The 18,589-nt window shown below is 44.5% G+C and overlaps 1 protein-coding gene across 1 annotated transcript in view; it reads right to left on the reverse strand.

Moving 5' to 3' along the window:
* The window catches only part of insrb (insulin receptor b), a 112,127-nt gene that overhangs the window by 83,694 nt on the left and 9,844 nt on the right, over positions 1-18,589 (reverse strand). The window contains exon 2 of the mRNA XM_080771253.1: positions 2,926-3,474. Within this exon, the coding sequence (XP_080627379.1) occupies positions 2,926-3,474 (549 nt within the window). The remainder of the gene's footprint in view (positions 1-2,925; positions 3,475-18,589) is intronic.

An 18,589-nucleotide genomic window follows, 5' to 3' on the forward strand; every position in this document is an offset into this window, starting at 1 on the left:
AGGAACCCAGGCTCTTACCTCAGGCAACTGGAACCCTGTTAAAAACAACAAAAACAACCCCACAGTTTCCACTCACGTATAAACTTTAATGCCCCATCTAATGCTCCTCCACCCTGATCTTGTGCATGTGCATGTGCATGTGCATGTGCATGTGCGAGTGCGTGTGCGTGTGCGTGTGTGTGTGTGTGTGTGTGTGAGAGTGTCTCTGCATGTGTTTGTAAACTACAAGTTTTCATTCACTAAAGTCCTAATTAAAGATCCTATAGTTTCCCCTAGTCAACCACGCAACACGTGTTCGTATAAGCAGTAGATCAATCAAGATGTTCACTCTTCCTGCGGTTCACATCACATCTAGGCTAACCTAAGGTATGAGAGCACGTCACACTGTGGATTGTAGGAGGAGCCCAGAGAAATGTTACCACTCAACAGGTGTACACAGATTTCTTGTCCACATTTGGAGTTACATCATGGCAAGGTAAAGAAATAGAGTCCGCAACACTGGTAAGGAATAACTCAGCTCCACTGGTTTATTAATTCAACGTTTCGAATCACTGGGATCTTCTTCAGGAATCATCACAACCCAAACCTCTACCAAAGTGGTCTTGCACTTTATTTATTCGCAATAGTATAGTTTGGCTGGAGCTGGAGTAAACCGGGAAGTAATGGCAGAGAGAGAGAGAGAGAGAGAGAGAGAGAGAGAGAGAGCAGCATAGGGAAATCATCTGTGTCATTTTAGATTTTAGCTACATATATTTTTCAGTCAAATCTGTTGAAAAGTGTTGAATAATGTGTTGAATTTGTATTTGTATTTTTCATCTGGGGGTCCATAGCACAACACATTGAGGTGTGGGGGGGTGTGTAGCCAAATACATATAATTTTAGGGATCCTTGGCACGAATACGTTTGAGGACTACCGATTTAGAAGGCATCTGTAGAATCGGCCTCAGGTCTTTAATGGGTTAAACAAGTCTGTACTCTGTACAGAAGTTACGGAACTGGAGCTCTCACCTCTACTGAGGACGCTAAGTGCACATATCAAACACACAAATACATTTTTAGTAAGTGCAATTGACACCACACACACACACACACACACACACACACACACACACACACACACACACACACACACACACACACACACACACACACACACACACACACACACACACACACACACACACACACACACACACACACACACACACACACACACACACACACACACACACACACACACACACACACACACACACACACACACACACACACACACACACACACACACACACACACACGGCAGGGAGAGTGAAGCATTGCATCATGTTCTAGAAATGGCTCCTGCTCGGACACACAGCACTTGACTAATCTAGTGCCTCTCACATGACATGGGATCACAGCATCATACCTGCTCCCCTGGCCTTTCCCACATGACATGGGATCACAGCATCATACCTGCTCCCCTGGCCTTTCCCAAGAAAAGGGACAGACAAACACACATTCACTCCGTTCCCTGGAACAGAGTCCGGCTCAAGATATGGCTCAGGTGGTCCTCAAAGACTTTTTGTCATTCTTTTGGCCATATAGTGTACCACCACACTAGATTTGTTTTCTTAATTCTAGGGTTGTGGGTTATAAAACACAAATCAAATATGAGGACAAAACAACAATCACAGTGTGTAAAAAAAAAACAATGTAAAAACGAAATAAATTGGTCTTCATCAACAGCTGAGCTCTGTATTTAAAAACACTGAACTTTGTGCAAAGGACTGCCAGATTCCAGGACAGAGAGACATTTCCTATGTCTTTCCCGACAGTGAGGCCTGGCAGAAAATGGAGGAGCCAACATAATATGTGGGCTGTAGCAGTCAATGTTGGAGTATAAACATGGCCGAGGTCATTACGCTTTGAACGCTAGCCTCTCCGTCAGACACACAGACAGAGAAAAAACAACACAAGCTATAATCGCTTTCAAAAAAATAATAACCATTCTCTCTGTGTCTTACAATAGAAGCTATTTTGTGTGTTTACGGTAGGAGAGGAAAGACTGACCGACTGACTTGGTGACTGAATGACTGACTGACCCACTGGCTGGCAACAGCACTAAACCAACCCACAGTTCTTTTTTTAAGCCAGGGATATAAAACGATGATTTATAACAAACAAAGCGCGCTGCTATAAATCACATTCATCTGTCTCTTGCTCTCTCCCTCAAAACAATCTCCATGGTTCGCTCACTCCCTCTGTTCTCTCTTCTTTAAGCCCGCTTTATACCGAGTTGTAACCGAGCTGGTTAACCGATCTGCGCAACGCCATGGTGTGATGGAGCATAACTAAGCAATAATTCCCATTTTTACCCTATATCAGCCTGACAATAGAGGACCTCTGCTGTTTCACAATGCAGATTCCTCCCTACTCACTTACCCACAATGCTCATGCTGTCAGTGAATACTAATCGGGGGCGGGGCATGAATGTCCACTTCCCCCTCAGCATCCCCCGCATCATAGAAATCATTAGAAAGGCCATTTGGAGCTAAAACATCAGCCGTTCCAATTGATTTCCCGGTTCAGAAATCTCCGGTGCATATTTCTATTATGTGTCTCAAAGGGCCACTTAACAACACGAGAGTGTGATGGATTCAGGGAAAAGTGCTATGCTATCACCTCCGTATGTGGAAGGATTGACATTTTCTACCAGCTTTCAATATAGGCTGAGCGTCTCTATAATTATGAGATTCTGTTCTTAATTTGCTCCACATTATGGTAGTTACATGACGCCATGAGAAAAATGATGCTATTTATGAAGGAAAATGGCACATACATTGTGTACGTTAAAATGTATACAATGTGTGCACATGGTACGATTTCCTATTTTCTCTCACAGACACACTTAAACCCACACATAAACAACAGACACACACTTACTTCTCTGGCAGTGATTCTGCGTCCAGCAGCGCCCGCGGAAGTGTCCATTGAGGATGTTCTGTTGGCACGTGGTCTGTCCCTGGGCGGTGCCGGGACACACGTCGCCGCACTCCCTGTCGTTCTTGTTGGCCACAATGTAGTTGTCCTCCACCGTGTCCAGGATCTTGGACCAGTCCAGCGTGGAGAGGTAGCAGAGGTCGGGGTTCTTCTCGATCCGCACGGCGCCCCGCGTGATGTTCATGAGGTTGTACAGGCCCAGCTCCTTCAGCTGCAGCATCTCGAACAGCACCAGCGCGTAGTTGAAGAACAGGTTGTTGCCGCGGATCACCGTCAGGTTGGGGAAGAGTTCGGTGAGGCTCTCCAGGCCGTAGACGCGGAACAGCAGCAGGTAGTCGGTCACGACCCGCAGCTTGGGGTAGCTGAGGCCGCGGAAGTCCTCGGGCTTGGTCTTGAACATCAGCAGGATCTTCAGGTGGCCCTCGATGATGGTGCAGTTCTCCAGTTGGTTGAGGTTGGTCACGTTGTTCCGGATGTCCTTACTTGGGCAGACTGGTAGTGAGAGAGAGAGAGAGAGAGAGAGAGAGAGAGAGAGGTATAATTAAGTATAGCAGTTCCTCTGGAGGTCTTTGGTGCGTTACTGTATACACTTACTGTATATAAATATATTCAGAAGTGACCTTCTGATTACCAGATGGCCTCTCTACCTACTAAGCTACGGCCGCCCCTTAAAACTAAGTGACATCTCCAACATCATCAACACAAACCATGTATGCTGTTGTGTTAAGTAGGATTTATAGTTTGAGCACAATACAACAACCAGAACAGATCTGTGTGACTGGTCTCGCGTAGCCAGACAACTATTCCACAATCTCCGAATGCTATTTAGAGAAATCGGAGTAAAAGAAGCTGGCATTTCCGTTCACGAAAATATTTTTAAAAATATCGTTACATTTCCTTTTTTAATATCCATTTCTGCTAAGCAACAAGTTATATGTGCTTAGATGATTTCAATTTATATTAGGATAAATATGCACGACTGTAAAGACGAAACTGAGCTTGCTCATGATCCGAGCGTCTGTGCTCCAGACCGTATGACCTGAAACATTTGAATATTGTGGGAGGCAACAGTCTGGCCACGCGAGACTACTGTGTGATTAAAGCAACAAGGCGTTGCAGTTAGCGTGAATGGGGCCTAGTAGCAGGCACTTTGCTACTGTACTAAAACAACCGGATATTGACATCAATGGGTCCTTCTCTTTCCCATCTCAGTGCAGTCATGAATCCACTGGTGATTTGCATTAAGTAGAGCAGATCCATTCACAAATGCAGCCTCCCTCGCAGCACCCTTGACAATCTGACTTGCCTCAAGCTAGCACTTTCTCTGTCTATGTCTCTCTCTCCCTCTCTCTTCACAGGCTTCAATGGCATTTCCCCAGAGAGGAAATTATTGTATGGCACCGTCTCATCTGAATGAAAGACAGGAAATGGTTGAAATAAAAGCCTGCAAGCAAACTGTTTCTCTCTGCTCATTCATAATCGGGCTGCACGCTTGCACACATGACACATGAACCCCCCCTTCCTCCTCCTTCCCACACACACCCACACCAGAAGCAGAGAATTCATTAGAGGGCAGCTAACTTACAGTAAGAGATGTGCAGCAGAGAGAGAAGAGACATGCTGCTACTGTGGCAGGGCACTAATAACAATACGATACAGTTCTCTGCTCTATCGGGTATCAAGAGGTGGGTGAAGGAACAGTGCTCTGTACACTGCACATGCAAGTCAATATGTCAACCCATCATCACTGGAGAATGAAGAAGGATACAGAGATTAATGATCCAGTTTTGTAATTTATTCCATTGTCAAGTCAATGGAGAGAGCTGAGTGAGATTATGCAACAGCTCTATGATTAGCATTTCTACTTTCATAGGGAAATAACTTAAAGATGAGGTATTTTTAAATAAAGTGATAAATAGCTGTATATTTCAATAGTAATTGATGCTATAAACTATAAAGTGTTTGTCCAGGCAGAAGGGTGCTTGAAGGCCGGGATACCAAAAATGTCTTCTAAGTCTAGTCAACAAGGCCTGCAGTAGGCTATGCACTGGACAAATGTGCATGACATTATTTCAATAAACTAGAAATACGAGCCATTACGACGAGCAGTATCCAACTCTTATCAACTTTAACGACAGTCCGACAGGCGTTTTCATGTAATGCACGGTAAGACTACGGTGATTAGTATTATTGCCACCACCTGGGTGGGTCAGTCGTGTAACTTTCCTGTGTATGTGTTCAACAACACAGCCATGGAAAATAACACAACTTTGAGGTGACGAAAGCTTGCCCACCGTAGCAACAGTTGCTAAACTATTTGGGTTGGCATTGGGCAATCGCTTTTGGGGTGGGGTTTAGTGAAAGAAATTGAAGCTGATAAATGGGTTTTCTCTCTCCTGATTGGATGAATGTGGTGGCCCACCTCAAAATGTATATTTTTAACTAAAGAACTGGAGAGACTGTTACGGAACAGATGCTCTCAATAGCAGTGATTACTGTCAGTATATATAGAGCTTTAACTTTCTGTTTTAACCATAAAATATCGCTTACACACTACCTTTAAGAAGAGAGATAGATAGAGGATAGAGGATCGAAGAGAGAATGGTAACGGTTCAATGTGAATTTTTGTGAAAAAGTAAAATGGTGAAATAATGTTGAGTATAGTCTGGCAGCGGACAGGCTTCTTTTGTTTAAAGTGGGACATTTGGTAGTCTTTTTTATTGGCCTAAAATATATATACAGGTCCATCCCAACGAATTAGAATAATCTGAAAAAGTTTGCCATAATGTAATAAAAATAAATAAACTTTCATATATTTTAGATTCATTACACAACAACTGAAATAATTCAAGCCTTTTGTCGTTTTAATATTGATGATTATGGCGTACAGCTCATGAAAATCAAAAGATCCTATCTCAGTGAATTAGAATATTTTACGAGACCACAAATAATTACTACTTGGTCTGGGCTACTTTTGATTTGAACAAATTATTTCATCAGTGGGGCGTGGCATGGAGCTGATCAGCCTGTGGCACTGTTGAGGTGTTTTGGAAGCCCAGGTTTACAGCCGTAAATTAATTTGTATTGTTCAGTCTTATGTCTCACTCTCACACCTTCCTCTTGACAATACAACCAAGATTCTCTGTGGGGTTCAGGTCAGGCCAGTTGGCTGGTCAGTTAAGCACAGTAATACCATGGTCAGTACATCAGTTACTAGCAGCCAAATCGAGCTGGAAAAGAAAAGTAGCATCTCCATGAAGCTTGTCAACATACTGAAGCACACAGTGCTGTAACATATCATAATAGATGGTTGTGTTGAGACTCTGGACATGACAAAACACAGTGATGATTTAGGCCATGTTATCTGCTGGTGTTGATCCACTGTAGTGAAAATGTAACAATGGTTTCAACACAGCCAACTTTTTAGAGTACATTCATTGTGCTTCAGTATGTTGACAAGCTTCACGGAGATGCTAATTCTCCTTTCCAGCTCGATTTGGTACCTGCCCACAGTGCCAAAACTACTAGTAACTGGTGCCCCATTGACGAAATAATTCGTTCAAAAGTAGCCCAGACCAAGTAGTAACTGCATACATTAATATACTTTTCAGATGGTCGACCATTCTGTTAAATAAATAATTTTTAGTGGTCTCGTAAAATATTCTAATTCACTGAGATAGGATTTTTTGATTTCCATGAGCTGTACACCATAATCATCAATATTAAAACAATAAAAGGCTTGAATTATTTCAGTTGTTGTGTAATGAATCTAAAATATATGAAAGTTTATTTATTTTTATTACATTATGGCAAATAATGAACTTTTTCAGATTATTCTAATTCGTTGGGATGGACCTGTACATACATTCATGAATCCACTTGCTGATCGGCTGTCAGTATTACTATTGAGCAATTTGTATAGGGGTTTCTTGTGACCCTACCATTAACATCCTGTGGCAGGCAAAATTGTCAAAAATGTCAAACTTTCCTTATGCTTTAAGTAGCATGTGACATGTCAAACTAAGGGGTTTTCATGATTCTGAAGTCATGACAAATTAGGTCAGCACAAATGTGATGAGGTCAGCACATTTTGGACAAGTGGCAATGGCTGTTTTTAGCCCAAGGAGAGTATTTTGTGCAAAACTAATGCTTGGAATGGATTCGGAATCATGATACTTAAAGCAAAAGGAAAGCTGACATTTTTGCTTGCCGTAGGGTCACAAGAAACCCCTATAAGAAATTGCTCAATACTGACAAGTAGTCAGCAAAGTGGATTCATGAATGTATGTATATAGACAGTATATAGATAGATATAGACTGACAGCATGCCGCGGGTTCGACTCCCGATCCCGACAGCCTTTGCTGCATGTCTTTCCCCCCCCCCCCCATCTCTATCCCCATTGCCTGTGAGACTACAGAGTGTCTTTCCCCCATCTCTCTCCCCATTTCCTGTTAGACTACTTTCATCCTATCAATAAAGGCAGAAGAAGCCAAAAAATATATATTTTTATAGACAATATTTTAGGCCAATAAAAAAAGACCCGTCCACCTGGGCTGCCGGACTAGTAGCAGGAGGAGGCAGAACAGTAAATGGTGGGTCAGAGTCAGCCTTGTTGATGCTAATGACAGCGGAATTCTACTGGTCTACATTTAATCTTCTGATTCCATTCAAGGGACAAACAGTGACACACATAGAAATACACACAATCGCACCAAGTAGGCTTATGTATGTACTGTACACCTTTACAAAACTCATTTCCCATAAATCAGTTGATGACCCTTATCATCCTTTAGGCGTTAGTTATCCATTAACTTATCATTGTGTTAATGGTTAACAAACCAAACATGTCAACAATCCATCCAGGTACAAATGCTGACCAACAGCACATCAATGAAAGAGACCGAGTCTCATTTGAATGGCTAAGAGCCAGCGACGTCTGTGGTAGCTTGACTGCCAAATAAGCCTGCGTTGTTTACCAACAGGATAAGACTGTTCGATACGCTATTCAAAGGTCTACTCTATTCTATGTCATGGTTGTGTGCAACCAATGTCACTGTTAAAATGGTTTCACAGCAGGTGCCAGTGGGAAGCAATAATAGAGCATAACAATAGAGAAAAACACTTCTGGAGCTCAAGTACATATTTAGCATTTTGTTTAAAGGCTTGACCGCTGTAATTTGACGGTGTAAAACGTAACAATGTGCTTTACCTACGTAGGTAAATGGGTTAATATAAGATTGGTCTCATTTGACATGATGACACAATTACCAACAATGGAATGAAATAGAACAAGTGAGATTTAAAGCCTGGCAATTGATTGTACTTGGTGCGACTGTGCGAGGCCAAGTATGATCCTCGCTGTTCGTTTGTTCAGCTTTACAATGGGCAGCGCATGTGTGTGTTTGAGTAGATGAAATCATGTATATTTGATTAAACACAATATTTAGCTTCGCTTACCATTCAAAGTGTCAACAAAATCTACCTCTAATAGAACTCCATATATATATTGTCACTTGTCAACTACAGTCTTGCCACTCTGGAGATATTTGTTCATGTACACGTACTACAAAGACTAAAACTTTACGACATCATAACAATAACATATGCGTTTTGTCTTCACGCTGAAATGAGCCAGACAGACGAGTTTAGAATGGATTTACGACGCGTTGAGTCTGCATACTGGTGGGTGGTCATGGCAGAGCACCGCTCCGACTTCTGATGGGTCTCTGTGGAAATGACATCAGGCTTCTTTGGTTCATAACAGCACATGGCTGGGTAAGGTCACGCCAAGAACCTAACACTGATCATATTAGGGGGTTCACTATTAGATCCAGTCATGTTACTCGGTTGTGAACCTCAAGCTCACGTCGCTGCCAACAACAATAATTCCTTCTGTACGAGTCAAAACATTGAAATGCAGTTTCAGAAGCTATAAACCTAAATTCCATGTGGTGCCTCGAGGGGTTAAGTGAAGGCCGACCTTTGCACTGTTCTGGGGGTCAGTGTTCCCTCTTCAGGTGCTGACCTCTGCTAAAGAGAGAAACTGAAATATGGCCAAAGACCAACGTGGACCTCCAGGTCACGCCGCAGTGAGACCCAACGGTGTTGTTGGGACCTCCAGAATGCACCGATAAATGCACGCGCGCACACACACACACACACACACACACACACACACACACACCTTGGTGGTGGGACCTCTGGGGCTGTGTTGTTCTCACACATAGTCAGCAGAGTATATTTCCTCTTGGCTTCAGAGCCAATCAATTATCTCAGACAGTCCCGAGGATAGGGAGGGAGGAAGAGGAAAGGGAAGGGAAGTGACCAATCCCTGACTTTACGCTCTTGAATGACGCGTTTCTGTCCAAGGAGGCCATACTTCATCCAGTCCGCTTGTTTATGAACGCCGCAGAACATGCAGTACCAGTACCTCCTCGTGCACTGTGTGAACACGGGGCACACACGCTCCCAACACACACTCATATTCACACAGAAACAGATATGCACGCACAGACACACAAACACACACACACACACACACACACACACACACACACACACACACACACACACAGTTGTTTGTGCCGTCCGTGAACGTCATCACTAGACACTGCAGAGATGGAAGAGTAACACTTCTTTGTCCTTTTCGCTTCTACATTTTGACAAAAAAACAAAACCACTGGCTGCAGTAAATCAAGTGGGCTTCTGTTTCTCTCTTGCTCACACACAAACAGGCTATTCAGCTGAGCACAAGCCGGTATGCAGCCAGCCTTGCCACGCCAGCCAAAACCAACTTGTAAAAGGACAATGAATCCAATTTCATCTGTTATTCGGCTCATCAGATAAAGCTGCATAAACAAGCCTACAACAAAATACTTTGTGTCTCCTGGGTATCCTGTAAACATAGGACATGGTTCACGTGTTCTCTTTAATGTTCAGAATATCTCACTCACACACACACACACACACACACACACACACACACACACTTATATTAAAAAACATAAATACAAAAAAACCCCTAATAAATTAACTTGGGGTCAGCCCTACCAGCGGCGCAATCAAATCAAACGATATATCATACAATTTCTATAAAGTAGTAAAAAATCGTAAAACAGCACCTCTTTCTCACTCACACGCACTTTAAAATGGAACAAACACACAAAGCAATAACTCCTCATCCCACAGCTCAAACCGGACACCTATTGTGCAACAAGACAGACAACGTAACATCTCCTTACGCAACACTAGAAAAGGACCAGGGGGCAAACCCCCACACCACAGTGATTTTCAAAAGTCACAGAGAGGGTGGAAAGATAACCTGTTCACCAAAACAAAACAAAAGCGATAAAAGAAATGCATTACAGTAAATGGTGAGACTATATCTCCTTTCATTGTGAGATAACACAGAAAACACACGTTTACGGTGAGCCGTGACACTTGAACGTGCTGGCGGGCTGTGAGTGTGAGGGGTGGACGTCTAGTGCTGCTGGGAGCTTTCGCCACAAAATGGAATCTTGTTTTGGGTTGACAGGAAGGAGCGAGGTAGGGAAAGGGGGAGGTGATGAGGAGAGGGTCCATGGGGGGCAGATGGGGAAGAGGGAGGGAAGGAAAAGGAGAAAGGGGCTGGATGAGATGAAGGGGGTGGGGATAGAATGCTATGCAGAGGGAGGCCCACTGACTGTATCTTTAAAACAATGAGACCTTTCCTCCCTCCCCCTCTCCCCAGGTTTAGGAGCAGGGAGAGACGGTGAGGTGAAAGAGGGCGGCGAGGAGGAGAGAGTTAACAGGAGGGGGGAGAGTTGGAAGAGGGGGAAGGAAGAGGAGGGCAATTCTGAAGGGGGGGGGGGGGGGGGGGGACTGGAAATGGGGGCTTTGTAACTTGAGCCCGACCCGCCAGCCAGCCAGGATGACGTAAGGGGCCTCCAGGACGGTTGGTGATCACATGCATGAATGGAAGGCCCCTATGGTTACATGACAGGCCACATACACACAACTTCACACAGGAGGGAGGGGGGGCAAGGTTAGCTACTAGGCCAGATAACAGAATTGAACAAGCCAAGGTGTGGAGGCTGAACAGACTAAACCAGGGGGGTCTTCAACGTTTTTCCAAGGACCCCTTAGCTGAGACAGAAATGAAGCAGCGACCCCCCCCCCCCACACACACACACACACACACACACTAAATATTAGATTCATGTTAAGTGTCTTTTCAGACATTTAACCACTTAAACCGCCAATACTTTGTAAACTTGACCTTTGGCTCAGTACTTGGACTGCTCTTTTTTCCCTGTACACCAAACCACAGACACGTTGTGAGCTTGTAGATCTTCTATTTTTGGCTAATGTTCCCACTTCCCACCAGAATAGGGATGTGAGGGTTCAAGTGGTTAATGTAAAGGGGTTCCGGACCCCCTGAAGACCCCTGGACTAAACACATGTGGTCGTGTCCAAACAGACATGACAACAAAAAAAAAAAGACATAATCAGGAAGTGAATTTTCTCTAAACATGTTATAAAATTCATCATATTCACTCAATAACTACAATTGAGAAATTGGAAATTAACGAGTGAACTGTATCTAAATATAGCTTTCCAAAGATGACCGGTAACTTCAATATGTGTTTATGAGTCTCATGTCTGACACAAAGAAAAGAACAGGAGACTAAGACCATAATGGGATGAGGGGCATGAATTTTATTTGGGTGGGGTGGGGGGGACCATAAGGGGATGCGGGGCAAGCTTTTTATTTGGGTGGGGGGGAATGAGCAATGACCGTGCCAGACCCAACCCCACCCCACCCACTGAGGACCACCCATATGCAGACAGCTTGGTGCTCTCACTGGCTGTCCGAGAACTCTTAATTACAATAACAACCCAATCAGTCGCTAATGAGGCCGCGGAGGAGGCTGGGGGAGAGAGAGAGGGCTGTATAGGGGAGGCCAGAGAATGGACTAAACAAGAGTGGAATGTACTGTACGGCAATGTGGATCTCTGTAGAAGCGCCCGGGCCCAGCGCCCGCCTTTCATGTCTGTTTGACACTTAATTTGGCAGCAGGAATGAGAAGATGGGAAGCGGGGGGCTGAAGGAGGTGGCATGGCATGGCAGGGTGTTTGAGAACACACGTAGCCAAGAAGAAACGGCCAGAGCTCAGGAGGAAGAGACAGGCGAAGAGGCCCATAGACACAAAATAATACGATTCTTGCACGCAGATGGAACCTTTTGTGAGCAAAACACTGAAGATAGCCAATGACAGGTTCACACTCACGCACACAACAGTCCTCAGTATTCATTTATCCATTTGTACAACACTGACCTGAGCTACAAACAACTAGATGATGATCCTACACTACATCTATTACTTACTGAACACTCAATGAGAGGGAGAATATACGGCAAAGTGTTGCCGTATATTCTCCTCTCATGCGGTATTAGTAGGGGTGGGCAATATGGTGATAAATATCGCAAAGATGATACAATGTCTCCACGATATGCCTTTTCAGAGATATCGTGTATATATATATACCAGGGATGTCGAACTCACTTTGGGGTGGGGGCCGCATTGGACGAAATGTGACTTCATGAGGGCCGGAGCAGTCGCGGACTGCAAGCATGCTCACGCATGTTTACGTACACAGCTGTCACTTGGCTTTGTTTTTCTTCCTGTTGTCCCCGTCACTGCTATAGCTACACTACATCACGCAAATTATATAAGAATTAAGAATAGCTACTTACATTATTGACTTTCATTATTGGTATTATACCTGTAGCCTAGAAGACATTTGCTATGATAGATGCTATTTGTATTTATGGAGCGCCAATAAACCATTTGAAAATAAAATATTTTAATTTCAAATACTGTCTCAGCAGAAATGTGTAAATGGCTACACAACCCTTGGTTTTATGCAGGCTGCTTTATTTTATATACTGTGATACAGTGAATGCACATTCTATGATTTGCAGTTCTCCACCTTAATTTACACCCTTTATATATACTTTTCCTTAACTTTGTTACCTCGTAGGTGGCTGTACTGTTAAGTAACCATAAAAACCAACATAAATATCGTGATAATATTGCAGATCGTGATACTGCGTGAAAATGAATGGTGACATTATATTTTTCTATATCGCCCACCACCCTTGTTCTCACTTCAAAATGGACAAATAAACGGGGTCATAGCAGTAAACCGGTGACCTCTCAGACCATGATTCCGTCAAGGCCCACAGCTGCAGCCTCCAACGTAATGTAGCTACAATTTCAGAACGGATCCCTCTCTTATTTTTAGAGTTGCGTTCCCTGCTGAGAATTTAATACGCGTCCACCAATGCTAGCCGCGCGGACGGCGGGACGACGCTGGTTGGCAGCAGGGAAAGTGGAGCACAGTGGTGGTTTTGGAAGGCGAGCGGCTGGAGCCCACTTCGGCCCCACATGGATGTGTGACAGACCAGAGAACAGCTGCCTCTGCCTCTCGGTGCAACCAACCGAACCTCTCGCCGCAGCGGAACAGAGCCACAAGTTAGCTTAGCATGAAACCAGACCTGGCCAGCATGAAACCAGGTGGGACGCTAACTTTGGACCATGTGAAGTAACCCTCCTCTCCCCCTCCCCTCCTCTGTATCAGCTTAAGACTACGTTACCCCCGATGAGGTGATCCTGCTGATTATAGATTTGTGGACAGCTCAGGCGCTAAACAAACCCCCGGGAGAGAAAATATGCGGGCCACGTTGCCAAGTGGACTGCCAGTGGAAAATGCATTTGTTTGTTAATATACTGTAGCTGTGGAAAGTCCTGAGAAGTAAAGCCAGTTCCCTGGGTGCCCACTGCCAAGCTGTGGTTTCCGCAGTGAAAAATGACGCTGAGAAATTGCATGAGAGGCATTTTGATTAACATGTACCAACTTGTACCTCCAACACAAAGAGAGTTGAAAACCAAAATAATAGTGCCAGGAAAAGAGAGACAGAGGCGGGCAGAGGAAATAAGTGTATTGTGCCATAATATGAATAAATAAATAAATTAATGTAAATGTAACAGCACAGCCAAATCTGACAAACAATCTCTCACCATACAACCTTGGTGCCATGTAGAAACCCCGGCCAGGAGAGTGGCATGCTAAAATCTTATTCCGACTGAATTACTTTTGATTGAACTATGAGCATGTGATACGAGGGACAAGCCGCGCTAACAGGTGCATCATGCCTGACCAGGCTGACCTCATGCTGAATGGTCACATGTAACACACTTAAGGACGTCAGATAAACGTAGAGAATGGTGGGGTGTGTGAGAGAGAGAGAGAGAGAGAGAGAGAGAGAGAGAGAGAGAGCGCTGAAGAGCAAGGGAATAGCACCTGTTCTTCCATTGCCTCAGACTCCCATTGAAGAGTATGGCGAGGGGAGCTGGTCCAGCCTATTTATATAGAGCTGGGTCCTGTTTCAGGACGTGGCAAAGGGCCAGGCCATGCCAGATTGAAGCAAAGAGAGGAAGGCAACAGGCCCTGAGCTGTCAGATGGTTCGCCAACAAAACAGAGAGAGAGAGGGAAAGGGGGGGGGGGTATTAATCAGATAACACTGGTGACTTTAGAGAAGAGAACTCATCCAAAGTGTCTGTCTACAGAGGTTCCACTGTCGAGTGCACTGAATATTAGGTCGGTAAATCTTCTGCTATCTCACGATTCGATTCCAATTCTTGGGGTCATGATTCCCTAAAAAATCAATTCAAAACTATTAAAAGGCTTCTCATAAAAAAATGTAACCAATCAGTTTTATCTAAATTATTTCAATCATATTGTTCTGGACTTTAACAACTCTAGCTTAGCTAGTCTAGCCCAGTAAAAATGATATAATACCAGAAATACAACATCATTGCCTTGATGCGAGTAATATTCATTATTGTCAATGAGGGTCAGCTTGACAGTGACACAGCTGTGAAGTGACTTGAATATGACTGAAATATGTTTACTGTGATTAAGGTAAGCAATCTTACATTTCATAATACAAAAAAAAAGTAAATTATGAATCGATTTTGAATAGTTTATAATGAGAATCGCGACTTTCATTCGAATAGATTTTTTTCCACACCCCTACTGAATATACAGTATCTTGTAGACATGTTATTTATTTCCCTCTTCGCTCCGGTTTTATCCCTTGAGGAATTTTAACACCAACTTCCGGATACATGTCTGACCCTCTGACATTTATCCTGACAACACCTACCCCCCACCTCACCCCAGCCCCCCCATTCCATGGTCGCAAACGCCAAACACAGGCCAAGAACACGAAGCCCAAGTGCCTTTGTGTCGTCGATAAGATAGCCCCATTGTCTTCATATCGGAGGTCTGTCCAATCTGCCCAGTTCCTCATTCCAATACCAGCTCCTTTCTTCAGCTTCACGTGGTGCTGCCTGCAGCACAGCAAAGCCTCCTCTCACCACCATAACCCTCTCCGGAATGGAGGTCGTTTGAGAGTGACGCATTCCATACACTGAATCCTGGAACCAAAGGCTTTCCCGTTATAATAAACAACATTCATGCACATGTATTCTTGACACGCCCTATATGGTTTAAATGTGTGCTCTCTCTTTGAATGCTTTGAATGTAATCCACAAGTAAATTCCAACAATTTCACGCTGACAATACAACTTTGCATCGCCATGTCTCCTGCTCCTTCACTGCAAGTCTCCAGGCAAATTCTTCTGCCATTCAAAAGCGGTCAGTTTGAAGCGGATTTCAACTGTACAACAGAAGGGGGGGCCGGGGGGGGGGGCATTCCCCGTCTGGAAATTTACTACACAGTCAAAATCCTCAGTGTCCATGTTCCCATTTCTAACTCTGAGTGTACAAATGGAACCAAATGGATCCACCCTGAGGATTTTACCGTGAAGGAAATCACAAAAAAAGAATGAAAAAGAGAAGAAAAAAAACCTTCTGGCTGCGGCTCACAAAACGGCTAAACCAGGTGGTGCTCCAAACAAGTAAAAAGCGTGGTGGGGGAAAACAGCATTCCTGACATAGTCCACGCGCTTGGGAACAGAGGGAAGAGTATGAAACGGGTGCAGCTAATCAACTGCAGACTGGTGCGAGAGGCAAAGATACAGTGGAGACACGTGCACGCACACCACAAAATGCACAGAGAGTGACTAATACATAAAACATCTGATGTTCCTTTTCATCTTCCCACGTTAGCGAGCAGGGAGCACTGCGGTGTCTTGGTGTGGTGAGCCCCGAGCCTGAGAAGGGGGCAGCCCGGGCCGCCTTGCCCTTCTAGACTTGCAGCCACACGGCAGCAGCTGCAGGGCCGAGCCTCACCGACACAGCGGCCCGCAAACCGAGCGGCCCTATGCAGCATGGGAGCTGGAGGAAGTACGCCTGCCTGCTGGCCATCAGCTGCTGCTCCACTGGTCTCCTTGTCTCTTTGTGCCTCGCAAATAGGGCTGTCACGATTACAACATTTAAGTTGGCGATTCATTGTCACACAAATAATTGCGTTTTTGGCATTGAACATTGGAACTTTGAGATGAATCAAAATTACATTTCAAATTGCCTTTAAGGAGGATATGACAAAAATAAATTACTGACACTTAAAAATGTTTAAAAAAAAGAGCATGTGAGTCAGCAAACTATTTCAGAATGAATGGTTAAAAAACAGAGTCGAAAGGTGGCATGCGTGACAGAGAAAGTCAATAACTAAATGATAGAGGGAAGATGATAATGATTGAGATTAGAAAAATAAGTCTGCACACTGTGTGTCAGCTCCCAGGAGACTTAAAGACTAGGACAACGTTTGACCGCAACCGGGATCATGTTTGACACTACTTGGTTCGGTAGGGCAGGGTACAGGTTCCCTCTCTGCCTGGTCAGGTGAATAGATGATAGAATCCAAAATGTGATGCAAACGAAGGGGGGGAAAAAAGACCTAGAGGAAAGAAATATTTGATTCTAATTCTAAATTAGACTCTAGATGTGCGTGAGAGAGAGAGAGAGAGAGAGAGAGAGAGAGAGAGAGAGAGAGAGACTACAAGGGAAAGAGTGGGGAGAGACAATGGAGAGGAGAAAATTAGGCAGAATTTGAAATGTAGAGAGAATGAGGAGAAAGGAAAGAGGTGTTTGAGTGGAGAACTGGGGGGGGGGGACACAGAGGACCCGTTCTGATGAATGGAGGGGAAAGGGAGAAGCAGAGGGGAAGATGGAGTGATGCAGAAAGGTGGGGCTGCCAGGTGAGTTTAATGGCCCGTTTGTCTGAACTGGTAGACCACCGGCTCTCCCTGGCTGCTGTCGGAAAAATCTTGCACATGTACACACACACGCCCTGTAACTCTCCCACCAATAGGAAAACAGTAAACATATTGATCCCGAAGAATTTCAGCGGACATGTACTGTATCTGGTTATTATAATAGCTCCCTGCTCTCTCTCTCTCTGGCATTCCATTCACCATGCTGATGAACCTTTAGGCTGTATCATTTTTATGAAGCCTTTATTAATCACAGAACCTGCACAACAATAAAACATTCAGACATGAGGTTTGTGATTATGGGATAATATTCCCCCAGTTGCTTGTTTTTTCAAGGGACGCCCTGTCGATTCATAAAGATTTTCAAAGCACCCCTCCCCCCTGTTGGTTTTTCCATATAGGATATCCGTGGGTATGCTAGGTATGGAGTGGAAGGACTCCTGACGTTGTTTCAACGTTCACCCCCCCCCCCGCCCCCCGGCTAACAAATCACTCACTGTTACCTAGCCTCTGACAGATGGGTCCCCAGAGTGGAGGGTCCACTGCCGCTCCAGCATTGTAAAATGACTACCATTCATTACTCTGTCATTTTGCAGCATAGCACAACTCTATGAGACTGCTTGACTATAAGTAAACGTGGGAATATGCGAGGCGAGCACATAAACCATAAACTAGATAGATCCACTCTCTCAGGACTAGTCTCCACCAGTGTCACTCTCTCTTGATTTGCTCTTCTCGTCTTTCTCTCACTCTCTGACCCAACTTAAGGGTGACCAGCTCCACTATACACAGAGAAAGAGACTCTTCTGTTCTGCTACCTGCAACGTGCTTAGCTTAGCTTGTCAAAAGCGTGGCACGGTACTAGGCAGGCACACACACGCACGCACGCACGCACGCACGCACGCGCAAATGGCATAACTAAAGCCATACAAGACTACTTTATATAATTAAATGATGAGATTTACTGCTTGGCCAATGCCGATTGCGAGGCACGGTCAGAGTCCGCCGGCTGGCGCTACGCCAAACCCGACACGATGACTTGGCAGCGATGGCTGGCATGGTGCAGGATGTTGGACTCGTTTCTGAAAAACTGCCACTGCACAGAAGCAAAAACATAAAAGCATGCATGCAGTGCACTCGCACATGTACAGACATGTATACGTACAAAGGGGAAACAGTGGGAAAGAGAAAGAATCTCGGCACTGTTCACATACGAATGGGCGTGAATGCACAGTTGCACACACAAGAGCCGAGCACATTGCAGTGGACACGGATCAGTGCAGGCGGGAGAGAAGTGAGGAAGAAGTGCTGTCTGTATAGAATACTGGTCTATACTGCGGTGCTTTCCTCACTCTGTACCTGCTGTTGTGTTGATGCCGA

The sequence above is a fragment of the Protomyctophum bolini genome (assembly GCF_963924005.1).
Source record: "Protomyctophum bolini genome assembly, chromosome: 8".
Taxonomy (NCBI): domain Eukaryota; kingdom Metazoa; phylum Chordata; class Actinopteri; order Myctophiformes; family Myctophidae; genus Protomyctophum; species Protomyctophum bolini.